This window comes from Aquarana catesbeiana, linkage group LG10 (genome assembly GCF_042186555.1).
Source record: "Aquarana catesbeiana isolate 2022-GZ linkage group LG10, ASM4218655v1, whole genome shotgun sequence".
Taxonomy (NCBI): domain Eukaryota; kingdom Metazoa; phylum Chordata; class Amphibia; order Anura; family Ranidae; genus Aquarana; species Aquarana catesbeiana.
The window spans coordinates 15,550,119-15,576,453 of NC_133333.1; the positions used below are offsets into that span (position 1 = coordinate 15,550,119).

General features: G+C 42.4%; 1 protein-coding gene across 1 annotated transcript in view; it reads left to right on the forward strand.

Moving 5' to 3' along the window:
- The window catches only part of LOC141109800 (sushi, nidogen and EGF-like domain-containing protein 1), a 27,942-nt gene extending 9,193 nt beyond the window's left edge, over positions 1-18,749 (forward strand). The window contains exons 3-7 of the mRNA XM_073601072.1: positions 2,849-2,944; positions 5,733-5,857; positions 5,962-6,237; positions 10,023-10,130; positions 18,489-18,749. Coding sequence (XP_073457173.1) covers positions 2,849-2,944; positions 5,733-5,857; positions 5,962-6,237; positions 10,023-10,130; positions 18,489-18,734 — 851 coding nt within the window. The 3' untranslated portion in view covers positions 18,735-18,749. The remainder of the gene's footprint in view (positions 1-2,848; positions 2,945-5,732; positions 5,858-5,961; positions 6,238-10,022; positions 10,131-18,488) is intronic.
- Positions 18,750-26,335: the final 7,586 nt, after the last annotated feature.

A 26,335-nucleotide genomic window follows, 5' to 3' on the forward strand; every position in this document is an offset into this window, starting at 1 on the left:
CCTATTACCTGCGTGCATTCTCCTTCCTTTTCTTTCAGCCTTGCCTAATTTTCACTTGGACCTAATCCTAGGCCCTGCTCACCACTCTATCCTCCTATCTTTCCTTTCCCTCTCCCCCCCCCCCCCTCCCCACTCGCCCACTTTTTCCCCCCCTCTCTCCTCCCTTTTTTTCCCCCAAAAACCCCCCCCGTTCCCTCCCCCCCCGGTTTCCCCCTCCCTCCTTCCCGCCCCGCCCCCCCTTTTCCCACTTCCCCCTCCCCCTCCTCCTCCTCCCCCTCCCCCAACCCCTCCCCCCTTCCCTGTCCTTCCCCTTCCTTCTTCCCCCCCTTCCCCCCCCTTCCCCCCCCCTTCCCCCCCCCCCCATTTTTCCCCCCCGCCCCTCCTTCCTATTACCTTCCTCCCTTCTTCTTTCTTTTTCTCTCTCTTCCTTTTTTCCCTTAACTACTCTAATTTCTAGTTTCTGTTCTTTGCACACTGGGTTCCAAACTTAGAGGTATTTTATGGGTACCCCTCTACTTTTTCACGCCTTACTCTGTGTTGTGGTTTAATGACCCACACATATACCAATTACCTAAATATTTTACCCACCAGAGGCTGTTCTGTTATCCCCTGTGTTCGTCGCAGGGGGAATTGTATGGGGCCCCATATATCTACAGAGAATACCTGAGCGGGTGAGCCTGTCCTTTCTTTATTCAACCTGTATATTATTGTCAATGTAATTTCAATGACCTCGCTGCCACCATTACAAAAACTTTACGCATCTGTGAATCTTTGTATATTTATTTGTTTTTTATGCTACATTTTAGACTTTACTCTCCTGAGGAAGCGGTGAATACCGCGAAACCGGTCGAGAATCCAAGTCATTGTTACAATCTCTGTTATTACTGGATGCAATTCATGCGGTTGTATATATTGCCTTGTCCTGTATTGCAACTGTATATGTCATTGCATTATTGTGTTATATACATTCTTTTAAAATGGATTTCTATTAAAAATATAGTTTTTATCCTATTATCTCTTCTTCACCCTTTTGTACTAATACCCTACTACCTTCAGTACCGAAATAGTCCCCTGTGTTTTTCCCTGTGTGTGGGGGGTTGGGACACCTGCCGACAGAAGCAGCGAACTGCGGCACTCCCTACTCCCTGCCTTCTTTTGTAGTAGATTGTTGGGATGATGGTACTTTATACTTGATAACTTAACTATTTAATCGTAGGCGCTCTGTCCTAGTGTTCTGATTACCTGCCCTGGTCTCCCCTGCGGGAAGATGCCGCTGATCGGCTCTCCTCACCACACACTGTGTCAGTTACTGGCACTTCCGCTTTTACATGTGACCGGCTGTGATTGGACACAGCCAATCACATGGTTAAAGAGCCGCGTCATCAGCTCTTTACAGAGATCTGCATCCTAGGAACATGGCGCAGCCATATTCTCCGCGCTGCACGCCCCCGCAGGCACGTGAGAGCGGCCGTTCTGAGGCGCTGTCATATGATGTCCTCCCAGAACGTGAGCCGCACCGATCTTCTGTCATTTGACGGTGGGCGGGCGGCAAGTGGTTAAAACCTCTGGGATTCCATTCAAGTAGAGGATCTGGATAGAATTTTAAGGGCTTTCCAATGAAATGACTTAACTATATGATGGCAAGAAAGACTGTTCTGATGAACAAATTTTCAACATTTCTTTAGGATAATTTGAAAGTAAATCTACTTGTCTTTCATTTCTATTTTATACTGAATGGGTTGTTTTACAATGTAAGGGTTTACATATACTTCAAAACTGAAGTTTAGTCTGCTAATATTTTGGTTTCCCTGGTTCCCTTCTTCCCCCTCATATGTACGCTAATGACATTTTTAAGTAAAACCTTTTCCTTTTTAACACATACCTTATTTTAGATCCAATCACATTGGGTGTCTGGTTTTCTATTGCAAACTGACCATAGGCATGAGAGCACATTTATCCCAGCCTTATCAGTTCTCTGACTGTACTGGGAGCACAGCCTGTCTGTCCTCCAATGGCCAAGACTTATGCTGACACATCCCCCTGTGCAACCTGTTCTCTCTCTCTGCATCTTACCAACAACACCCCCCCCCCCCCACCCCACCCCAATCTCTGCAGTCTCCACTTCCCTTATAATTTGTTATTTATAGATAGATAGATAGATAGATAGATAGATAGATAGATAGATAGATAGATAGATAGATAGATATGAGATAGATAGATAGATAGATAGATAGATAGATAGATAGATAGATAGATAGATAGATAGATATGAGATAGATAGATAGATATGAGATAGATAGATAGATAGATAGATAGATAGATAGATAGATAGATAGATAGATAGATAGATAGATATGAGATAGATAGATAGATAGATAGATAGATAGATAGATAGATAGATAGATAGATAGATAGATAGATAGATAGATAGATAGATCTATATATATATATATATATATATATATATATAGTACACACAAATGTTTTGCCTTTCATTTCTATTTAAAACGGTAGTAAACCACAGTTGTTGAAGAACAAAAAAATCCCTGCAAGGCAATGTCATAATGTGCTAGTATGCTTTGCGTGCTAGCACATTCTGAGAGACTTACCTTAGAATGAAGCCCTCCAGTGCCACGCTATCACCACTGAGAGGGCTGACATCTACCCCCGGTCTCACTTCTGGATTAGCATCCTCCAGCTACATAAGTAAACTTGCACACTACCTACAGATATGACTTACTATAGGCTTACCTGTAGGTAAAAGTGGTAGAACAGAGATTACTACCACTTTAAACTGAATGGATTGTTTCAACAGGTAAGGGTTCACTTTTTCTTCTTTCCTTTTTAGTTGAGATCACTCAAGCAGGAGGTGACGCAATAGTAACAACTGCATCAACGACTGCATCAACGACTGCATCAACGACTGCTTACACTCTGGGGTCAGGTAATCAGTTCACCCGATCATTTAATGACAGTAATAATCGTTCAGCGGTACATAATATAATTTTTATGAATATTCACTAATTGAGAACATCTTACATATCGGTCAAAAGTATACGTACTTGTTGGGCATCCCATTGCAAAACACTCAACATTTATGTTGGGGTAGTCCACCTATTGGGGCTATACTATCCTCCACTTTTCTAGGAAGGCTTTGGACAAGATTTTGGAGCGTGTCTGTGGGAATTTGTGCTAATTCAGCCAAAATAGCATTTGTGAGGTCAGGTACTGATGGTGGAAGAGAAGAGCTGGCTCATAATCTGCATTCCAGCTTCAACTCTTCTGGGAAGGCTGTCCACAAGGTTTAGGAGTGTGTCTATGGAAATGTTTGACCATCCTTCCAGAAGAGCATTTGCGAGATCAGATCTGGTGTTGGACGAGAAGATCTGGCTTGCAGTCTCCACTCTAATTCATCCCAAAGCTGTTCTATCGGGTTGAGGTCAGGGCTCTCTGCAGGCCAGTCAAGTTCCTCCACCCCAAACTCGCTCATCCATGTCTTTATGGACCTTGTTTTGTGCACTGGTGGAGGGGAGATTATGGTGTGGGGTTTTTTTCAGGTGTTGGGTTTGGTCCCTTAGTTCCAGTGAACTGGCGTCGGCATAGCAAGACATTTTGGACAATTTCATGCTCCCAAGTTTGTGGGAACAGTTTGGGGATGGCCCCTTCCTGTTCCAACATGATTGCGCACCAGTGCACAAAGCAAGGTCCATAAAGACATGGATAAGCGAGTTTGGGGTGGAGGAACTTAACCGGCCTTCACAGATTCCTGACCTCAACCCGATAGAGCACCTTTGGGATGAATTTCGAACCAGGCCTTCTCGTCCAATATCAGTGCCTGACCTCACAAATGCTCTTCTGGAAGAATGGTCAAACATTCCAATAGACACACTCCTAAACCTTGTGGACGGCCTTCCCAGAAGAGTTGAAGCTGTTATGGGCCAACTCAATATTAATCACTACGGACTAAGACGCCAATAAAGTTCATGTGCGTGACAATATAGTGTATATTTTACATAATACTCAAAGAATAAAAAAAAAAGATAAGAATTATATAAAATAGATTAATAAGCCTGTTTAAAAACTAATATCCTAAAATGTAATGTCACCTGGTCAAACCATGTCTTTATGGAGCTGGCTTTGTATACAGGGGCAAGTTTTTATCAGTATATTGTTATTATACACGATTTATATAGCATCATCAGTTTGCCAAGGGAGACAGTACAGTTACCAAGTTAAAGGGGTTGTAAAGTCAGAAGGATTTTTTTATCTTAATGCATTCTATGCATTAAGATAAAGAAACCTTCTGTGTGCAGCAGCCTCCCTCAGCCCCCCTTAAACTTTCCGGAGCCCATCTCGATTTAGCGATATTGCAGGAGAGTCTCGGTTGCCCAGGACTCTCCCTCCTCATTGGTTGAGACAGCAGCCCAGCACCACTGGCTCCTGTGCTGTAAATCACAATGGGTCAGTGAGCCAATGAGGAGAAAGAGGGGGTGGGGCGCAACCTGAATGGACACACAGAGCAATAGCTCCGCTCGGGTGCCCTCATAGCAAACTGCTTGGTGAGGGGTCACTTGGCAAACTGAGACTTTAATATCACTTTAAGAGGGCCCTGCTCATAAGAGCTTACAATCTAATAGGGTGGGGTAATAACTGTGAGGGATGAGCTAAAGGAAGAATTAAAAGTTCAGTTGTCAGGTGGTGGTGGGATAGGCTTCCCATAAAAAGATGCATTTTCAGGGACCACCTAAAGGTGACCAGAGCAGGACATAGCTGGACAGATTAAGGCAGAGTGTCCCAGATGGGGGGGGAGATGCTCTGGAGAAGTCCTGGAGAAAAGCTTGGGAGAAAGAGACAAGGGAGCTAGAGAGCAGGAGGTCTAGGGAAGAATGGAGATGGCAGTTTGGGTGATATTTGGAGACAAGATTGGTGAAGTAGCTTGGGGCAGAGTTGTGGATGGCTTTGTTTGTATGGCGGTAATATTTTGAATTTAATTCGCTGGACAATTGGAAGCCATGAAGGGATTGGCAGAGTGTCTGCCATTGAGCACTTGGTATGGTGGATGAGTCTGGCAGCAGCATTCAGGATAGACTGAAGGTGGGGAGGGGGTAGCCTGTGTAGAGGTAGGCCTACGAGAAGAGGTTGCAACAGTCAAGATGAGAGATTACAAAGGAGTCATGGTGGAACAGAAACGGCTCTCGCCCCAAACTGTTGACACAAGATCGGATGTGCAACATTTTCTAAAATGTCTTTGTGTTCTTCATTTGCAACATCTGAATACTCGATAATCTGGAGGGGTCTTCATATACTTTGGACCCTACAGTGGTAGGTATGATGATCAAGCGCCCAAACACTTTTAGCCATATAGTGTATTTCACCACTGGAGCTCCATGCAAATAATAAGGAGCCCTCATGGGCCTTCTCATGAAACCAGGTGTTTAATATATAAACATTTTGGGGTTGATTTACTAAAACTGGAGAGTGCAAAATCGGGGGCAGCTCTGCATAGAAACCAATCAGTTTCCAGTTTTGTTTTGTTTTTTTTTTTTTGGTCAAAGCTTATTTGAACAAGCTGAAGTTAGAAGCTGATTGGCTACCATGCGCAGCTGCGCCAGATTTGGCACTCTCCAGTTTTAGTAAATCAACCCCTTTGCTTCCTTTATTAAAATCAAATATGCTTTCTATCCTTGTACTTATTAAATACATCAATATTTTTCCATCAATTAACTTTTCAGATCTTCTCTATCCCTATGGATCGAAGGTTGACTATCTCAGTCCACAGGATGATGATGGAGGGCCACCACAACTAACCCTAACTACCAATGTTCCATTCTTTGGAGAGATGTACTCTTCATTCTATGTGAGTGCATTCACATCTAAGCCAGTAACAGTTTAGGTATCTTAGCACATACTAAGAGCTGTCCTATAGAAACTTGTAAAGATGCTATTTTTCTCTCTCGACAGATGAACAACAATGGATTTCTGTCACTCAAATTTAACATCACTGATTACAGGCCCCCAAGTCAAACTGTGAGCTACCCATTCTTGGCTCCTTTTTGGTCTGATGTGGATAACACCCAAGAGGGTTTAATCTACTATCGCCAGACCAACGACAGCGACCTTCTAGTCTGGGCAACATCACAGCTTAAAACGTATTTTCGTCTCTACAAATTTAACGCTACATGGATTTTTGTGGCAACGTGGGAAAAGGTTATGTTTCACGGATCTAAGACTACTCAGGTATTTCCTCTAGACTAGCAAAAGGCAAACGTTCTTCCACAGAAGGAGACCAGGCTTGTAGGAATGGAGAGAGGACAGTGTGGAGAAATGATGTGCAATACAAAAACTCGACACATGAGGGGGTTACTAAAACTGGAGTTTGCAAAATCTGGTGCAGTTCTGCATAGAAACCAATCAGCTTCCAGGTTTTATTATCAAAGCTTAATTGAACAAGCTGAAGTTAGAAGCTGATTGGCTACCATGCACAGCTACACTAGATTGTGAGTGCTCCAGCTTTAGTAAATCTCCCCCATAATGCGTATCTCAAGGGGAACCCCTAAAATAATGTGCAGGTCTCAGAGACCTCTTACTGAAATGAAGTTATCTGAGGCTGATGGGAAAAAAAGTTTTATATATTGTTAGTCAATAGGAAATATAGAACCCGTACAGTGGTGGTGTCCTGCTGCTGGCTTTGCCAAGCAGTGTTGGCCCTAGAACTATGCAAGCACTATCATATGGGAGGTCAATCAGCCACTGCTTAAGGAACCCCTAGCAACATCTGAAGGAACCCTGGTTGAGAATGGGTGATATAGAACCCCTGTCAGTTTTTACTGCTCTGTTTCTCGCAGTGCCATTCTTGGTGACAAACAGGGCTTTTTTTCTCAGTAAATAGGTTACCCCTTGTCTCTGCACCCTACCCACCTCCAAGCACCTTCCCTTTGTCCCACCCCCCGACAACCCCTTCCAGTATTTACCTTTTAGAGTAATTCCTTTTGTGGTGCTAAATAATGCTTACTATATTGTAATTGCTAATGATAACAAGAAAACCAATAAAGTAGATCCCCTGAAGCCAGCAACAATAGACCATTTAACAGCAATAGATCCCCCCAGCAACAATAACTCCCCCCCCAGCATTAATAGATTCCCCCCAGCAATTATAGATCCCCCAGCAACAATTCATCCATCTAGCAACAATAGACCTCCCTGCAACAAAACAACAACCCCCCCCCAGTAACAGTAGATCTACCACAGCAAAAATACTCCCTTTCCAGCAATAATAGATCTCCCAGGAGTAGGGTTGCCACCTTTTCTGCAAGCCAATCCCGAACATTCTTTTACCCATAAAATATGCTTACAATGCTGAGCCACAAGTAAGTCTCTCACAGACATGTATAAACCTCAGAACAATAATTAAAAAATGAAACTCTTCCAATACATACGATTTGTGGACTGAATGCAAAAAAAAATATTCCTCTATCCACACAAATTAGGTGGATGGAGGAATTTCCTCCCTTTTCTAAATTGGTGCTCTGTGTGACGAATCAACAGATCGCACGACTCTGTGGAGGGGCAGAGATCCCCCTGACTGGGGGGGAGGGAGGGTAGTAGAGTGTTTCTCCTGCCCGGGACAGTTAGCCACAGTTCAGTGTGAATAAATGTGTTTCATGCAGTCTGAAACCCGTACACATGGTCCAAAACCTGGACTGTCCGGGTGAATCCTGGACAGGTGGCAACCCTACCCAGGAGCCATTATCAATAGACCCTCCAAAAGCCAGCACCATAAGACCCTCCCAGCCATAATAGACCTCCCTAGCAACAATAGACCTCCCCAGAAACAATAGACCCCCCCACAATAGATCCCCCCAGCTACATTAAATCTCCCAGCAGCCAGCAACAATAGACTCTCCAGGAAAAAAAAAATACTGTTGCTGTAACTTCTTGTCTAACTGTAGTGTTAGCTGGATTTCGGCTTCAATTTTTTAGTGTTTTTAAATCTGCAAGTACGTCTAATACTCCCCTCCCCCCAGAATGCCAATTCCGCAGTCCAAAAGTACCCCCTGTTGCCTTCATTCAGAGTGGGGGCTCTTTAATAGGGGAGGTGTGTTGCTGGCCAGTTTACCAGGTGAAAACAAAGGGAAAAAGACTAAAAAACAAAAAAGAAAACAAATGCAGCCACCAGATCTCATGATTTGTAAGCTGCAATATATTACATTTTTAGTCTTGAGTTTCAATCCCCCTTTTAAAGCGGAGTTCCACCCAAAAATTGAACTTCCGCTTTTCAAAATCCTCCCCCCCTTTGGTGTCACATTTGGCACTTTTTAGGGGGGAGCAGATACCTGTCTAATCCAGGTATCTGCTCCCACTTCCGGGCATAGATAGCCACAGTATCCGCGGATATCTATGCCATGTCTGGCGCCTCCTCCGTCCCCCCCGCTGTGTTCTGGGAGACACACAGGTCCCAGAAGACAGCAGGGACCAGTGGGATCGCGCAGAGCGACTCGCGCATGTGCAGTAGGGAACCAGGCTGTGAAGCTGCAAGGTTTCACTTCCTGATTCCCTTACTGAAGATGGCGGCGCCCCCACCCCAGAGTCGAGGGACAGATCGGCTTCGGGAGCCGAAATCGCGGGCGCCCTGGACAGGTAAGTGTCCATATTTTAAAAGTCATACAAAAGAGAGGAGTTGCCCTTGGGGTAGGACTTTAACGGCACTTGAACAGGAGTCACAAAATAATTAGATAGAAAAATAATCATATATTTATTTCAAAAATAAAAAGATCAAAGCATAAATCATGGAGTGTACATATCAACCATAACTGATATCGCAAGTAGTCTAAATAGATGGCAATTGAATTTGATCCTTCACGTAATGCGTTTCAGAGTCTACAAGAGATACTCCTTCCTCAGGGGTAGAGTATCTCTTGTGGACTCCGAAACGCGTCAGTAAAGCATCTAATTCTTTATATTTTCTAAATAAATATATGATTATTTTCCTATCGAATTGTTTTGTGACTCCTATTCAAGTGCCGTTAAAGTCCTACCCCAAGGGGAACCCCTCTCTTTTTGTATCCGTATATTTTGATGTTGGGACTGTGAAAAAATCACTGCTACCCCTCTATTATATTTTAGAAGTCAGCAGCTGCAGCATTTGTAGCTGATGACTTTACAAAAAAAAAAAAAAATCTGCGGAACTCCACTTTAAGGTTAATTTCATGGGGCATCTTGGCAATAGGGCAACAGTACTAAGCAGAAACAATGTGGGAAAAGACCTCTGTGACTTTAATCTGTCTGCAGCCACCAAGCACTTGTTATTATTATTTCATTTTCATTTTTATATTTAAAGATGACCAATACTGAGGAAAACCACAAAAAAGAGATAGTCACCGATACTCATATAGGCTTTCTAAATCCATCTTTTTCCCAATTCATGGCTTACCATGCCTTGTGTGGAGGTGGCCATCTTGGTAAAGAGGGAGAAGTTTGGTTCCTTTTGTCAGAGCTGCCCTCTTGATGACTGGTGATCTGATCTTTAGAAGGGTAATGATGAAGCAGCATGATTAAGGGGCAGGGCTGATGTAGGATGTAAGCACATATCCACAGAACGGATGAAGCAAAAGCAGAGAGATCCTTGCACTGCAGTTCCTCGGGTACATCTTCCTCTTCAGCAAAGAGAACAGTGAGGAGCACAGTAGTGACATCATCAAATATTACTCCAAATCTGGTTAGATCTGTAGTTAGAGGCAGGAGTACCTTAGCTAATCTGACACTGATGTACCACTATGAGACCTAGGAGTGCCTGGGAACCAGAAGTTCAGGAAGTATCTGTTACCTATGAAATAGGAAATCTTCACTTTTTGAGTTCAGGTCTATCTTGTTACTTCTTAGCCCAAAAAGAGTTGCTTTTACAAATAATGGCTGTGGAAATTCAATGGCAGTACGCTACTGGAAAGAATGTGAAAACTTTTAATAATAATAAATAGTAATAAGTATTATGTGAGGTTGGTTAATTTATGGTTCTTCGCTTTCAGAGGAACACTTTTCAAGTTGTCCTGATTTCTGATGGGAAACTCACATTTGCATTATTTAATTATGAGGCCCTGCAGTGGCCAAGTTACCTGAATGGTCCCTATGCATTGGTGAGTATGCGAACACAAAGATTGTGCATCTTATTTTTGTAAATTTTAATATCTGTTTATGACATTCATTTGCATCCTACTGCAGTCTATATACAGCTGTGCTCATAAGTTTACATACCCTGGCAGAATTTATGATTTCTTGGCCATTTTTCAGAGAATATGAATGATAACACAAAAAATTTTCTTTCACTCGTGGTTAGTGTTTGGCTGAAGCCATTTATTGTCAATCAACTGTGTTTACTCTTTTTAAATCATAATCACAACAGAAACTACCCAAATGACCCTGATCAAAAGTTTACATACCCCAGTTCTTAATACTGTGTATTGCCCCCTTTAACATCAATGACAGCTTGAAGTCTTTTGTGGTATTTGTGGATGAGGCTCTTTATCTTCTCTGATGGTAAAGCTGCCCATTCCTCTTGGCAAAAAGCCTCCAGTTCCTGGAAATCCTTGGGCTGTCTTGCATGAACTGAATGTTTGAGATCTCCCCAGAGTGGCTCAGTCAAGAGACTGAGATGGCCACTCCAGAACCTTCACTTTATTCTGCTGTAGCCAATGACAGGTCGACATGGCCTTGTGTTTTGGTTTATTGTCATTTTGGAATGTCCAAGTACGTCCCATGCGCAGCTCCATGGCTGATGAATGCAAATGTTCCTCCAGTATTTTTTGATAACATACTGCATTCATCTTGCCATCAGTTTTGACCAAATTTCCTGTGCCTTTGTAGCTCACACATCCCCAAAACATCAATGACCCACCTCTGTGTTTCACAGTAGGAATGGTGTACCTTTCATCATAGGCCTTGTTGACTCCTCTCCAAATGTGGTGTTTATTGTTGTGGCCAAAAAGCTCAATTTTGGTTTCATCACTCCAAATGACTTTGTGCCAGAAGGTTTGAGGCTTGTATCTGTGCTGTTTGGCGTATTGTAAGCGGGATACTTTGTGGCATTTGTGTAATAATGGCTTTCTCCTGGCACCTTGACCCAGTGGTGTATTTAGGTTTTGTGCTGCCCTAGGCCTGACTAAACGCATGCACCCCCCTAATTTAAATACGACCCACCCCATCCTGTCGAGGCCACACCCCTTCCTGTTTAAGACCCACCCTATCATCTGTAAACCAAGCCCCTTCCTCTTTAGGCTTATTTGGCACCTTTCAGGGGGGAACGGGTACCTGTTTCTGACAGGTACCCTTCCCCACTTCCGGGAGCCTGCGCTGTCCCCTTTGAAGTTTGCCCCCCCTCCTCCTTCCTCCACTGGGCCATTCAGAAAGTGCAACGCGCTTCGCACATGTGCAGTAGGGAACCGGTCGGTTTCCCTTACCATGAATGATAGTGGTAAAACCCGAGAGCCAATCCGAAAATCGGCTGAGGTGTCAACATCGCTGGACCCTGGGACAGGTAAGTGTCCTAATATTAAAAGTCAGCAGCTACAGTATTTGTAGCTGCTGAGTTTTATTGCTATCATGGGGGGGGGGGGGGTCTCACTGTGCCCATCAATTGCAGCCTCACTGTGCCCCATCAAATGCAGCCACTGTGCCATCAAATGCAGCCACTGTGCCCCATCAAATGCAGCCACTGTGCCCATCAAACGCAGCCACTGTGCCCATCAAACGCAGCCACTGTGCCCATCAAACGCAGCCACTGTGCCCTCAAACGCAGCCACTGTACCCATCAAATGCTGCCACTGTGCCAAATGCAGCCACTGTGCCCATCAATTGCAGCCACTGTGCCCATCAATTGCAGCCACTGTGCCCATCAATTGCAGCCACTTTGCCACATCAAACGCAGCCACTGTGCCCCATCAAACGCAGCCACTGTGCCCAAACGCAGCCACTGTGCCCATCAAACGCATCCACTGTGCCCATCAAACGCATCCACTGTGCCATCAAATGTAGCCATTGTGCCATCAAACGCAGCCATTGTGCCATCAAACGCAGCCACTGTGCCCATCAAACGTAGCCACTGTGCCCATGAAACGTAGCCACTGTGCCCATCAAATACTAACACTGTGCCCATCAAATGCTAACACTGTGCCCATCAATTGCAGCCACTGTGCCCATCAAACGCAGCCACTGTGCCCATCAAACGCATCCACTGTGCCCATCAAACGCATCCACTGTGCCATCAAATGTAGCCATTGTGTCATCAAACGCAGCCATTGTGCCCATCAAACGTAGCCACTGTGCCCATCAAATGCTAACACTGTGCCCATCAAATGCTAACACTGTGCCCATCAAATGCCACTGTGCCCATCAAACGTAGCCACTGTGCCCATCAATTGCAGCCACTGTGCCCATCAAACGTAGCCACTGTGCCCATCAAATGCTAACACTGTGCCCATCAAATGCTAACACTGTGCCCATCAAACGTAGCCACTGTGCCCATCAAATGCTAACACTGTGCCCATCAAACGTAGCCACTGTGCCCATCAAATGCTAACACTGTGCCCATCAAATGCTGCCACTGCCAGTGCCCATAACACTGATATAATTTATTTAATCATTATACCTGCTGTCCTGGGGGTTTCCCTCGTGCTCCTCTCTCTCCTCTATCTGACGTCACAGCCAGATCCCGCCCCAGGGCCGAGGAGAAGATTCACTGCAGGGGAGGGTAGGCGGAGCTTAAGGCTCCACCTGTCACCTGCTGATTATAGAGGAGCGAGTGACACACGCCGCCCCCCCCCGCATGAGAAACACCCCCCCCACCTGTCTTGCCGATTCCCGGATGCCGCCTCCCGCACACATGCAGCCCACGGCGGCCGGCTTTCTGTAGCGGCACCACGGTGTATGGGTGTGCTTGGCAGAGAGTGGGGGGGCGTGAGGTACACGCCCCCACCCTCTGCCAAGCACGCCCATACACCGCGGCGCCGCTACAGAAAGCCAGCTGCCTTGGGCTGCATGTGTGCGGGAGGCGACAGCGGGAGCCGGGAATCGGCAAGACGGGTGGGGGGGCTTCCTCTCATGCGGGGGGGCGGCCCTTTTCGCCGCCCCCCGCAAAGTGCCGCCCTAGGCCTAGGCCTTGTTGGCCTAGGCCAAAACACAGCCCTGCCTTGACCATGCAGCCCATATTTTTTCAAGTGCCTCCTTATTGTACATCTTGAAACAGCCACACCACATGTTTTCAGAGAGTCCTGTATTTCACTTGAAGTTATTTGTGGGTTTTTCTTTGCATCCCGAACAGTTTTTCTGGCAGTTGTGGCTGAAATCTTAGTTGGTCTACCTGACCGTGATTTCGACAGAACACCTCATTTTCCACTTCTTGATTAGAGTTTGAACACTGCTGATTAGCATTCTCAGTTCCTTGGATATCTTTTTATATCCCTTTCCTGTTTTATACAGTTCAACTACCCTTTCCCGGAGATACTTTGACAGTTCTTTTGCTTTCCCCATGACTCAGAATCCAGAAACGTCAGTGCAGCACTGGATGAAGGATGCAAGGGTCTGTCAGGAGTCCAGAAACTCATTGACCTTTTATACACACACACTAATTACAAGCAAACAGGTCACAGGTGAGGATGGTTTTAATAGCCATTCAAACCCCTTTGTGTAAACTTGTGTGCATGTTATCAGGCCAAAATCACCAGGGTATGTAAACTTTTAATCAGGGTCATTTGGGTAGTTTCTGTTGTGATTGTGATTTAAAAAGAGTAAACACAGTTGATTGATAGGGATGGGCTTTATGTTCGGGTCGAACATGAGTTAGACACGAACATTGGCTGTTCGCCCGTTCGGCGAACAGCGAACAATTTGGGGTGTTTGCGGCAAATTCGGAAGCCGAGGAACACCCTTTAAAAGTCTATGGGAGAAATCAAAAGTGCTCATTTTAAAGGCTTATATGCAAGTTATTATCATAAAAAGTGTTTGGGGACCTGGGTCCTGCCCCAGGGGACATGTATCAATGCAAAAAAGTTTTAAAAACTGACGTTTTTTCAGGAGCAGTGATTTTAATAATGCTTAAAGTGAAACAATAAAAGTGTAATATCCCTTTAAATTTCATACCTGGGGGTGTCTATAATATGCCTATAAAGGGGCGCACGTTTCCCGTATTTAGAACAGTCTGACAGAAAAATGACATTTCTAAAGGAAAAAAAGACATTTAAAACTACTCGCGGCTATAATGAATTGTCGGTCCGACAATACACATAAAAGTTCATTGATAAAAACGGCATGGGATTTCCCCACAGGGGAACCCCGAACCAAAATTTAAAATAAAAAATGCGTGAGGGTCCCCCTAAATTCCATACCAGGCCCTTCTGGTATGGATATTAAGGGGAACCCCGGGCCAAAATTTAAAAAACAAATGGCGTGGGGGTCCCCCTAAATTCCATACCAGGCGGATATTAAGGGGAACCCTGCGCCAAAATTAAAAAAACAATGGCGAGGGGGTCCCCCTCAAAGGTCTGGTATGGTTTTCAAGGGGAACCCCGCGCCAAAATTAAACCAGGTGACCCCGCCCCCCTCTGACAACATGGGGAAAGCCATAGGGAAGTCCCCGTGGCGTCAGAGGAGGGCGGGGTCACCAGGTGGCCCCGCCCTCCGTTATATAAGAAGTGTCAGAAGAACCAAAGCGTCACACGGTGGAACACTCCCACTGAGGCGGATCGTGCGGACAGGGCGGAGAAGAAGCTGGTGGAAGATGCAGGATGAGAAGAGCGGAGGAAGAAGAAGATGGAGAAGAAGAATATGTAGAAGAAGAAGATGGAGAAGAAGAAGATGGAGGAAGAAGAAGAACACCGAATGATTTTTAACATTTTTGACTTTTTTTGTGAAATGGTAGGGGTACATTTGTACCACATTACCAATTCACACAGGGAGGGGCCGGGATCTGGGGGTCCCCTTGTCCAGATTCTGATAAGCCCCCCGCCTGCAGACCCCCACAACCACTGGGCAAGGATTGTGGGGATGAGGCCCTTCTTTCCATCAACATGGGGACAAGGTGCTTTGGGGGCTAACCCAAAGCACCCTCCCAATGTTGAGGGCATGTGGCCCGGTACGGTTCAGGAGGGGGGGCGCTCTCTCATCCCCCCTCTTTTCTTGCGGCCTGCCAGGTTGCGTGCTCGGATAAGGGTCTGGTTTGGATTTTTGGGGGGACCCCATGCCATTTTTTTTTAATTTTTGAGGCGGGGTTCCCCTTAATATCCATACCAGACCTGAAGGGCCTGGTATGGAATTTAGGGGGACCCCCATGCCTTTTTTTTTTTAAATTTTGGTTCGGGGTTCCCCTGTGGGGAATTCCCATGCCGTTTTTATCAATGAACTTTTATGTGTATTGTCGGACCGGCAATGCAATAGCCGCGAGTAGTTTTAAATTACTTTTTTTCCTTTAGAAATGCCATTTTGCTGTCAGACTGTTCTAAATACGGGAAACATGCGCCCCTTTACAGGCATACTATAGACACCCCCAGGTACGAAATTTAAAGGAATATTACACTTTTATTGTTTGACTTTAAGCATTATTAAAATCACTGCTCCCGAAAAAACGGCCGTTTTTAAAACTTTTTTTGCATTGATACATGTCTCCTGGGGCAGGACCCGGGTCCCCAAACACTTTTTATGACAATAACTTGCATATAAGCCTTAAAAATTAGCACTTTTGATTATTCATGTTCGTGTCCCATAAACTTTAACGGTGTTTGCGTGTTCAAACAAATTTTTTGCCTGTTCGCAAGTTCTGGATGTGAACCGAACCGGGGAGTGTTCGGCTCATCCCTATTGATTGATAATAAATGGCTTCAGCCAAACACTGACCATGAGTGAAAGAAATGTTTTTGTGTTATCATTCATATTCTCTGAAAAATGGCCAAGAAATCATAAATTCTGCCAGGGTATGTAAACTTATGAGCACAACTGTAGTTTTTAATGCCTTTACTATTTTCTTAAACATATTATTTATTTGTTTATTTATTACAGCTACTTATATAAAGCCATCAATTTATGCAGTGCTTTACATATACACTCACCGGCCACTTTATTAGGTACACCTGTTCAATTGCTTGGTTACACAAATTGCTAATCAGCCAATCACATGGCAGTAACTCAAGGTATCAAGACGTGGTGAAGACGACTTGCTGAAGTTCAAACCAAGCAGCAACATTCTGGTGGTAGGGTCAGAATTTTGCATAAACAACATGAAAGCATGGATCCATCCTGCTTTGTATCACCGGTTCAGGTTGGTGGTGGGGGTGTAATGGTGTGGGGGATTTTTTCTTGGCACACTTTGGGCCCCTTAGTACCAATTGAGCATTGTTTAAATCCCATGGCCTACCTGAGTATTGTTGCTGACCATGTCCATCCCTTTATGACTACAGTGTCCCCATCTTCTGATGGCATCTTCCAGCAGGATAATGCACCATGTCACAAAGCTCCAATCATCTCACCACTGGACAATGAGGTCACTGTACTCCAATGGCCTCCACACTCACCACATCTCATCCAATAGAACACCTTTGGGATGTGGTTGAACCATGATTGGCATCATGGATGTGGTAAAATGGGAGCTTGGGATCATGGATGTGCATCCTGCCTTGTATCAACAGTTCAGGCTGGAGGGGGTGGTGTAATGGTGGGGGGGATATTTTCTTGTCACACTTTGGGCCCCTTAGTACCAATTGAGCATTGTTTAAATGCCACGGTCTACCTGAGTATTGTTGCCGACCATGTCCATCCCTTTATGACTACAGTGTCCCCATCTTCTGATGGCTCCTTCCAGCAGGAAGGTCACTGTACTCCAATGGTCTCCATGAGGTCACTGTACTCCAATGGTCTCCACACTCACCAGATCTCCATCCAATAGAGCACTTTTGGGATGTGGTGGAACCATGATTGGCATCATGGATGTGCAGCCGACAAATCTGCAGCAACTGCGTGATGTTATCATGTCAATATGGACCAAAAACTCTTAGGAATGTTTCCAACACCTTGTTGAATCTATGTCACGAAGAATGAAGGCAGCCTATGGCCATGTGACCACCGTGATTGGCTGTCACAGTGGCCACATGCTTGGAAACTTTCCGTGAGCCGCTGGTCACTGTTCTGGGAGCACAGCACTGTCAGCGCTATTGCATGCAAATATGCGGCCGCAAGGTCCATAAAGACATGGGTGAGCGAGTTCGGGGTTGAGGAACTTGACTGGCCTGCACAGAGTCCTGACCTCAATCCGATAGAACACCTTTGGGTTGAATTAGAGCAGAGACTGCAAGCCAAGCCTTCTCGTCCAACATAAGTGCCAGGACTCTGTGATTTGGACCAATGCAAAAAGCAAGGTCCATAAAGACATGGATGAGCAAGTTTCGGCTGGAGGAACTTGACTGGCCTGCACAGAGTCCTGACCTCAACCCAATAGAACACCTTTGGGATGAATTAGATTGGAGACTGCAAGCCAGGCCTTCTCGTCCAATATCAGTGCCTGACCTCACAAATGTGCTTCTGGAAGATTGGTCAAACATTCCCATAGACACCCTCCTAAACCTTGTGGACAGCCTTTCCAGAAGAGTTGAAGCTGTTATAGCTGCAAAGGGTGGGCCAACTCAATATTGAACCCTACAGACTAAGACTGGGATGCCATTAAAGTTCATGTGCGTGTAAAGGCAGGCGTCCCAATACTTTTGGTAGTATAGTGTATGTCACAGATGCACCCATGTCAGACCGCACCCCCATGATGTCAATCATAATAACATGTAATAGCTCCGGCATCAGCTCAGTCGTTGCACCTTGGTGATTAAGCCCTATGTGGATGAAACGCGTTACAGAGGGGTGTGGCCAATGGGTGGAGACTGAGCTTAAGCTGGAACTATTATATGTTATCACCATTGACTTTATCAGAGTGTGGCCTGACTCTGGTGCAGTGTTGGAAGCATGGGGCTACACCTGCTCCTTTGGGACCAGCATCTGAAGCAGAAGAGATCCAACAGGATACAAACATGGTAGGCTTGGAGTGACACCTACCGTAGGTCTAGTGCCTTTCACCAGGAATACTTTTTCACATCATGTCCATTAGACCGCTGGGTTGGGATCCTGAATAATAAAACGTTTAGGTTAAAGCATTGAAGAACCGCAAAGAACCTCTTGACATAACCAGAGTCCATAAGCAGAGGTCATATTCTGTCCAACGCATCTAAAAGGGATCCATAACTTTTTATTGCGGGTAGTACAAAAGGCACATGGAATCACCACGTAGGATTTCCGTTCTGATCATTATATGATCTACCACTACTAATACAAAATAAATGTAATAAAATTTTGACCTATAAAAAATGTCCAATTTGTGTGTTCAATTTTGGGACTTTCACCCTCAATAACGACCTGTTCTTTGAAATATGATAATTACGTTATTAACAATTAAATATTAATTATCTCTGCAGGCTTCTCTATACAATGGGACAAGTAACTACACACTTCCCGGCTCTCTGACAAGTTCCATGACTAATCTGGTGACAGGCACCAATGTTAATGTAACCGGCCGCTGGGCTTTCAACATCGATTCAATTACAATTTATTTTACTGAAACGTTCATTGGTAAGTGCAACGAGATCGTAACTAATAATTTTACAAAAATTAACATACTCATGGCAAATACATCACATTTACATTTGTACACTTTTTATTAGCTTATATATATTTTTTTTTCCAAAGCATTTTTTCTAAATGCATTTACTTTTTTTATTTTTATAAGCTAAGAACTTTTGGCTGGTGTTTTTTAACTTTTACTATATATATAAAATATTTAGCCATCATTTTTAATACTTTATTATTATAATTTTTTTTTTAATATATGTGTTTGCGTTCATGAATAAATATAATATATTTTTTTGTAAAAAAATGTCTTTACCTTTTTTTTCCTTGAGATAAATACTTTTGGCTGGTGTTTTTAAAGTTAATATAATTATATTTATATAGTATTTAACTAGAAAAGTTATTTTAATGTAAATATTTGATAGTTTCGTGAATTAAAAAAAAAATTCTTAAGATAAATACTTTTGGCTGGTGTTTTTAAAGTTAATATAATTATATTTGTACAGTATTTAACTAGAAAAGTTCTTGTTTAATTTAGATGTTTGATAGTTTTGTGATTTTTTTTTAAAAACATTTCTTAAGATACTGTAAATGCTTTTGGCTGGTGTTTTTAAAGTTAATATAATTATATTTATACAGTATTTAACTAGAAAAGTTATTTTAATTTAAATATTTGATAGTTTCGTGAATTTAAAAAAAAAAAAAAAAATCTTAAGATAAATACTTTTGGCTGGTGTTTTTAAAGTTAATATAATTATATTTATATAGTATTAAACTAGAAACGTTCTTGTTTAATTTAGATGTTTGATAGTTTTGTGAATTTTTTAAAAAACATTTCTTAAGATACTGTAAATGCTTTTGGCTGGTGTTTTTAAAGTTACTATTAATTATATTTATACAGTATTTAACTAGAAAAATTCTTTTAATTTAGATGTTTGATAGTTTCGTGAATGTAAAAAAAAAAAATTCTTAACATAAATACTTTTGGCTGGTGTTTTTAAAGTTAATAATAATTATATTTATACAGTATTTAACTAGAAAAGTTGTTTTAATTTAGATGTTTTATCGTTTCGTGAACTTTTTTTAAAAAAATTCTTAAGATAAATACTTTTGGCTGGTGTTTTTAAAGTTAATATAATTATATTTATACAGTATTTAACTAGAAGAGTTCTTTTAATTTAGATGTTTGATAGTTTTGTGAATGTAAAAAAAAAAAATCTTAAGATAAATACTTTTGGCTGGTGTTTATAAAGTTAATATTAATTACATTTATACAGTATTTAACTAGAAACATTTTTTTTTAATTTAGATCTTTGATAGTTTCGTGAATTTATAAAAAAAAAATTAAGTTAAATACTTTTGGCTGGTGTTTTCAAAGGTAATATTAATTATATTTATACAGTTTTTAACTAGAAATGTTGTTTTAATTTATGCGTTCAACGTTTTCATGAAGCATTTAATACATAAAAAATTGTAAAAAGAAATAATCGAAACCACTGGATATTTACCTTTTACCGCAATTCACTTACAAGAACAGGCTTTACAATTCAGTAATAAAAGACAAGAACGTACACTTTCTAACACTACTTTAGGGAGTGAAGATACATCAAGGTGGAATTAATTCCAAAAAAAAAAAATGATATAATAGGAAGAAAATTTCAGTACATTACCATATAAACTTGAAAAAAAAAATAACTCTGCGCTAAAGATGCTTAAAAAATAATAATAACTTGCAGTGAAAAATAATTCATATAATGCCAAACATATAAACTAAAGTGATCTGTATATGTTATCCATTATTATATATTACCATATAACTATCACATTTCTGGTGGATGCCAAAACAGTTTCTACACATCACTACTACTAATTGCCATTCTTTTGTACTTTTATGATTGTGTCACAAAAAGTTCCTTCTGTACATTATTCGCGTCCTTCTTTGATATGAACCTTTCTTGATTAAAAAAAAAAAAAAAAAATATCCATAATATATAATATTGACGCTAAAAAGCACTAAAAAAGCACACATAAATATAACAATATTTAAAGCTATAAAAACATTGAAATAATAATACTACTGAAAACTGAATTATATTAAATAGTTATTGAAATTTGCACTGATCGCTTTTTTTTAATAATCATCTCTTCATTCAATTTAGGTAAGTATTAGAATGAATTTAGTTATGGAATTGTGCGTGTAGATTTTTTATTTTAAATAATTCAGTATGTCTTTTGCCATTACGCATGCATCTGTTACCATAGCTGAATCGAGCTGGAAATATTATGTGCGCCCATCCGCAACATAATGCCATGGGATAGTGTGGTGAGTATTACGTCTTATTTTATTATCTTATAATTAAAGGAGCAGAGCAGAGCTCCAACAATATTTTTCAACAGACACAGGAAGGACCTTGACGTGGTTCTGTTGCTCACTATTCGTGGACATCATTGCAACCAAGGTTTAAATGACCATGACTACTTTAAAGCATATTTCTACTTGTACAGTCAAATTTCAGAAAACCCTGCTACATGTTTGTTATGTTTTCCCGTTCCCGTTTTATTTTTTTGGTAAATTATTTATTACTAGGAATGAGCTCAGTGTTTGGGGCATTTGGCATTGAGGAACATGACCGCTTCTGGCTTTCAATGGTTGCATCTGCTAGCAGCCATTGCGTCCTTACCAACCACTGACCCAACCCATGAGGGCATACTTCCCCCGCCTACACAAATAGCAATTGTGTATGATACATAAGGCCTTGGAAAACTAAATATCCTTCAGTCGGGGTTTAAACATAATCGTAAATTATTTATTACTAGGAATGAGCTCAGTGTTTAGGGCATTTGGCATTGAGGAACATGACAGCTTCTGGCTTTCAATGGTTGCTAAGGAAGCAGCATCTGCTAGCAGCCATTGCGTCCTTACCAACCACTGACCCAACCCATGTGGGCATACTCCCCCCGCCTACACAAATAGCAATTGTGTATGATACATAAGGCTTTGGAAAACTAAATATCCTTCAGTCGGGGTTTAAACATAGTCCTAAAAAAACGACGCTAATGAGGGGCCATTTTAGCCACGAGACAAAGAGAGAAGGATGGTCTTCTGTAGGTTTTTGTGCTCTCTCTCCTTTGGGGTACAGGCTGGAGAATTTTGGCACAAGAACAAGCCCAGGACAGATGAAAGAAGTACCCAGTTTAGGGATTTCCCCATTTTGCTAGCCAGTTTGAACATCACTAGCCTTTACTAATCAACAATTTCACTAAAACTTCTGGTTGCCATGCTTCCCACGGATGGTGCTAACGCTTCCTTTATCACACTATTGTCCACTGTACCTGAACTAACCCCTATGAATGGAGTTAACATGAGGTTCAGGAAGGAAGAAAGAACGTGTCTCTTTTTCACTGCTGACCATATCTCTATCCTTATTAGGTTATGTCAAAAGGATAAAAGAAGTCATATGAACTCTGATCAAGAAGGGACAATGTTATGGTCATATGATAAAACAACTTGATGTGATAATGAATCCTCTACCGTCATCATCCTTTGAAGAGATAGCACTGCTTTCAGCTACTGTGAATATATCTAGGTCATTCTTGCAGGTACCTTGGAGATCTATGCGAAGAGAATCAAATGGCGCAAGTTTAGGATCAAGTAAAAACAACTAGAATTTATGGCAAAACACTTACATATAATTTTTATGTAAGTGTCTTGCCATAAATTCTAGTTTTTTTTTACCTTTTGCTGTTCTGGCGCCCTTTGATTCTCTTCACATGTATATGAGGGATTCCGATACCCTTTTGAGGAGCTGCCGGTGACTGCCCATTTTTCTGATCTTCTTCAGCTTCTATATCTTGCCGTCTCTTCCCAGCTGCATCATCCAATCCTTTTATGGACTTAATGAACTATCATACCAGACAGTGCATCCATATGTCAGTAAAGAGCTGATTAACTTGTTACTTTTGGCTTGTTGTATGTGTATCTTTGGAGATCTAAGCCGGGATGCATAAGAGCCTTATAAAATATAATTTGACTTTATGACTCACTACAAATAAACTTTAAAATTACAAGCCAAAAATGTTTTATAAGATGGACAGACTGACGGACCCCCTATGTGGTAGGTGTAGACAACACAATGGGGATCTTATCCACCTCCTCTTGAGATGCCCGAAACTCCATCGGTATTGGAGTGTGTTTATTGGAACACTCAATCTGGTGTTTTCATCGAATGTACCTTTAGATGTAATAGGTTGTATATTGGGGGTTCTAGAGGAGGTGATCCCGGAGGAGTTGGTTAGGATTGCTTTTTTCCAGGATGTTATTTCAGGCCATAAAACTTATTTTGTTGAACTGGAAATCTATCTCACCACCCACAGACGCATCTTGGATAACACATATGGGGAAATACTCTTATTATGGAACATTATAGTTATCAACACAGGGGGTGCCCGGGAAGGTTTGAAAGGCTATGGTCACCATGGCTTGACACACCAGGACTGAGCCCCAGGGGATTGGTATGAAATGTCGAGAATTATGCAATGCTCTACAAGGTGATTTTGTTGGGTATGTATTATCTGCATTAAACGGAATGTGCAACTGAGTGGGGATGGGAGAAGTGGACATTCATGTACTATGCATACATCTCTTACCGCCGCAGCGTTAACTGAGATCTGTAAATGTTACTGCTCAAAAATGTAGTGTTTGAACATTGAAACTGCTTATTGTGTTCAATAAAAAAAATTCTGATAAAAAAAAAAAAGACAAAAGTTTTATCTTTCTCTTGAAGTGGAATTCCACATAAAAATTAAAATCTGTCCTTGGCTAATATGTATAAATACTAAAACTTTTATATTTTGAATTTTTGCAATTGCTAATTGTCTTACTAGATTTAATAGACTAATCTAGATAATCAATAATCTTCCTGAGCTTGGCCGAAAAACGGTGTGCCTGTGCAGCCAAATGTGTCTGCTCACAGGCACTTCTTTGAACCCATTGCTGGTGTCTGTGTAAGCATTACAGCACAGCTCTGACCAGTTCTGCCCCTGTCCCACCCAGTTCTACCCCTGTCCTACCTGGTGCCACCTCACCCCGCCCATCACAGCATCATCTGTGGTGCCGTATATTCCAACAAGAATGTGCTCCAGCTGCTCCTATCCTCCTACCTTTGGCTTGCAGGAGGGAAGGAGAGATGTAGTGCCTCTAATTCCTCTATCAAAATATATTTTATACATTTTACTCATATCAATATACAAGTATGGTGTAACTCATTACATAGAGTTAACCGCTTGCTGACCACCGCACACAGATGTACGTCGGCAGAATGGCAGGCAAATAGGCGTACCTGTACGTCCCTTTAAATTTGCCGCCTATCGGGGCGCGTGCCCCCAATCGATGTTCGCCGGCGGCCCGCGATTGCGGTGTGGAGAGGTAGAACGGGTAGATGCCTTTGTAAACAAGGCATTACCCTGTTCTGCCTAGTGACATGGCAGAGATCCACTGCTCCCTGTCATCGGGAGCAGTGATCGCTGTCATGTCCTAGGTAGCCCCCCCACAGTTAGAACACCTCCCTAGGACACACTTAACCCCTTGATCGCCCCCCTAGTGTTTAACCCCTTCCCTGCCAGTGTCATTTACACAGTAATCAGTGCTTTTTATAGCACTGATCGCTGTATAAATGACAATGGTCCCAAAATGGTGTCAAAAGTGTCTGATGTGTCCGCCATAATGTCGCAGTCACGATAAAAAACGCAGATCGCCACCATTACTAATAAAAAAAAATGAATAATAAAAATGCCATAAATCTATCCCCTAATTTGTAGAAACTATAACTATAGCAAAGCAATCAATATACGCTTATTGCGATTTTTTTTTTACCAAAAATATGTAGAAGAATACATATCGGCCAAAACTGAGAAATAAATTTTTTTTTTATATATATATATTTTTGGGGGATATTTATTATAGCAAAAAGTAAAAAATATTGCTTTTTTATTCAAAATTGAAGCTCTTTTTTTGTTTATAGCACAAAAAATAAAAACTGCAGAGATGATCAAATACCACCATAAGAAAGCTCTATTTGTGGGGAAAAAGGACGTCAATTTTGTTTGGGTACCGCGCAATTGTCAGTTAAAGCGGCGCAGTGCCGAATCGAAAAAAAATTTTAAAAAATGCTCTGGTCAGGAAGGGGGTAAAATCTTCCGGGGCTGAAGTGGTTAAAAGAGAAGTGCAAGGTATGAAAACAACAAACATTAATACTCACCTAGGTAGATGCCACATCGATCCGATGCTGCAGCTCTGCCCCGGTGCCTCTGCACCAAGAACTGTGCCATCAAAGATCACTGATCACTCAGTTCTTGAGTTCTTGGATCTGCTGTGAGCACAGAGCGATGCCTCTCGGTCACCACTCTGTGCTCTGCCCCTCCAGCGCTCCCTGGAACACCGGACTGTGGAGGGGGCAGGAGCAGTGCACTGAGAGTCTGAGCCAGCTGCCAGTCCAGGCATCTGGGTGGATCCTGACATTGAAGTCGGGATCTCTCCACAGTCTGGACCGGCTGAGTGACGTCAGCTGACAGTGGAATTTATTATTATTATATTATCATACAGGTTTTATATAGTGCCAACAGTTTGCGCAGCACTTAACAAAATCAAGGCAGACATTACAGTTACATTACAATTTGGTACAAGAGGGATCAGAGGGCCCTGCTCATTAGAGCTTACAATCTAAAAAGGGAGGGTCAGTTGATACAAAAGGTAATAGCTGTGGGGGGATGAGCTGAGGAAGTAAAACAGTGTTAGTTAGAAGCAGGATAGGCTTCTTTAAAGAGAAGGGTTTTCAGGGATTGTCTAAAGATGAATAGATTAGGGGACAGTCAGACAGATTGGGGTAGGGAGTTCTAAAGGATGGGAGAAGCTCTGGAGAAATCCTGGAGGCGACCATGGGAGGAGGTGACAAGGGAGCTAGAGAGCAGGAGGTCCTGGGAGGACCGAAGAGAGCGGCTTGGTTGGTATTTTGGGACTAGGTTAGTGATGTAGCTGGGGGCAGAGTTGTGGACGGCTTTGTAAATTATTGTTAGTATTTTGAATTTTATTCGTTGAATAAGTCGAAGCCAGTGGAGGGATTGGCAGAGAGGGGTGGAGGACACTGAGCGGTTGGTAAGGTGGATGAGTCTTGCAGCGGCATTCATTATGGACTAAAGGGGGGATAGTCTATGTAAAGGTAATCCAATGAGGAGGGAGTTGCAGTAGTCGAGGCGAGAGATGACCAGGGAGTGAATTAGAAGCTTGGTGGTGTCATTAGTTAAAAAGGGGCGTGTTCTGGAAATGTTGCGGAGGCGGCATGATTTTGACAGGGATTGTATGTAGGCCTGAAAGGACAGTTCAGAGTCTAAGGTTACCCCTAGCACCCTGGCATGTGGGGATGGACTGATAGATGTGCCATTGATCTAGCCTGTAATAATAATTTTACTGTAATAATGTCACTGGTGATGTTACTGGCAGTTAGTTAGCCCCCCCACCATCAGTTAGTGTCAGATAGACCGCCGCAATATCCCAGTCCCATTATAAGTTGCTGATCGCCACCATTACTAGTATAAAAATTTGGGATATTGGGAGTTATTTTACCAAAGATATGTAGCAGAATACATGTTGGCCAATATTTATTAAAAGATTTATTTTTTTTATGATATTTTTTATAGCAGA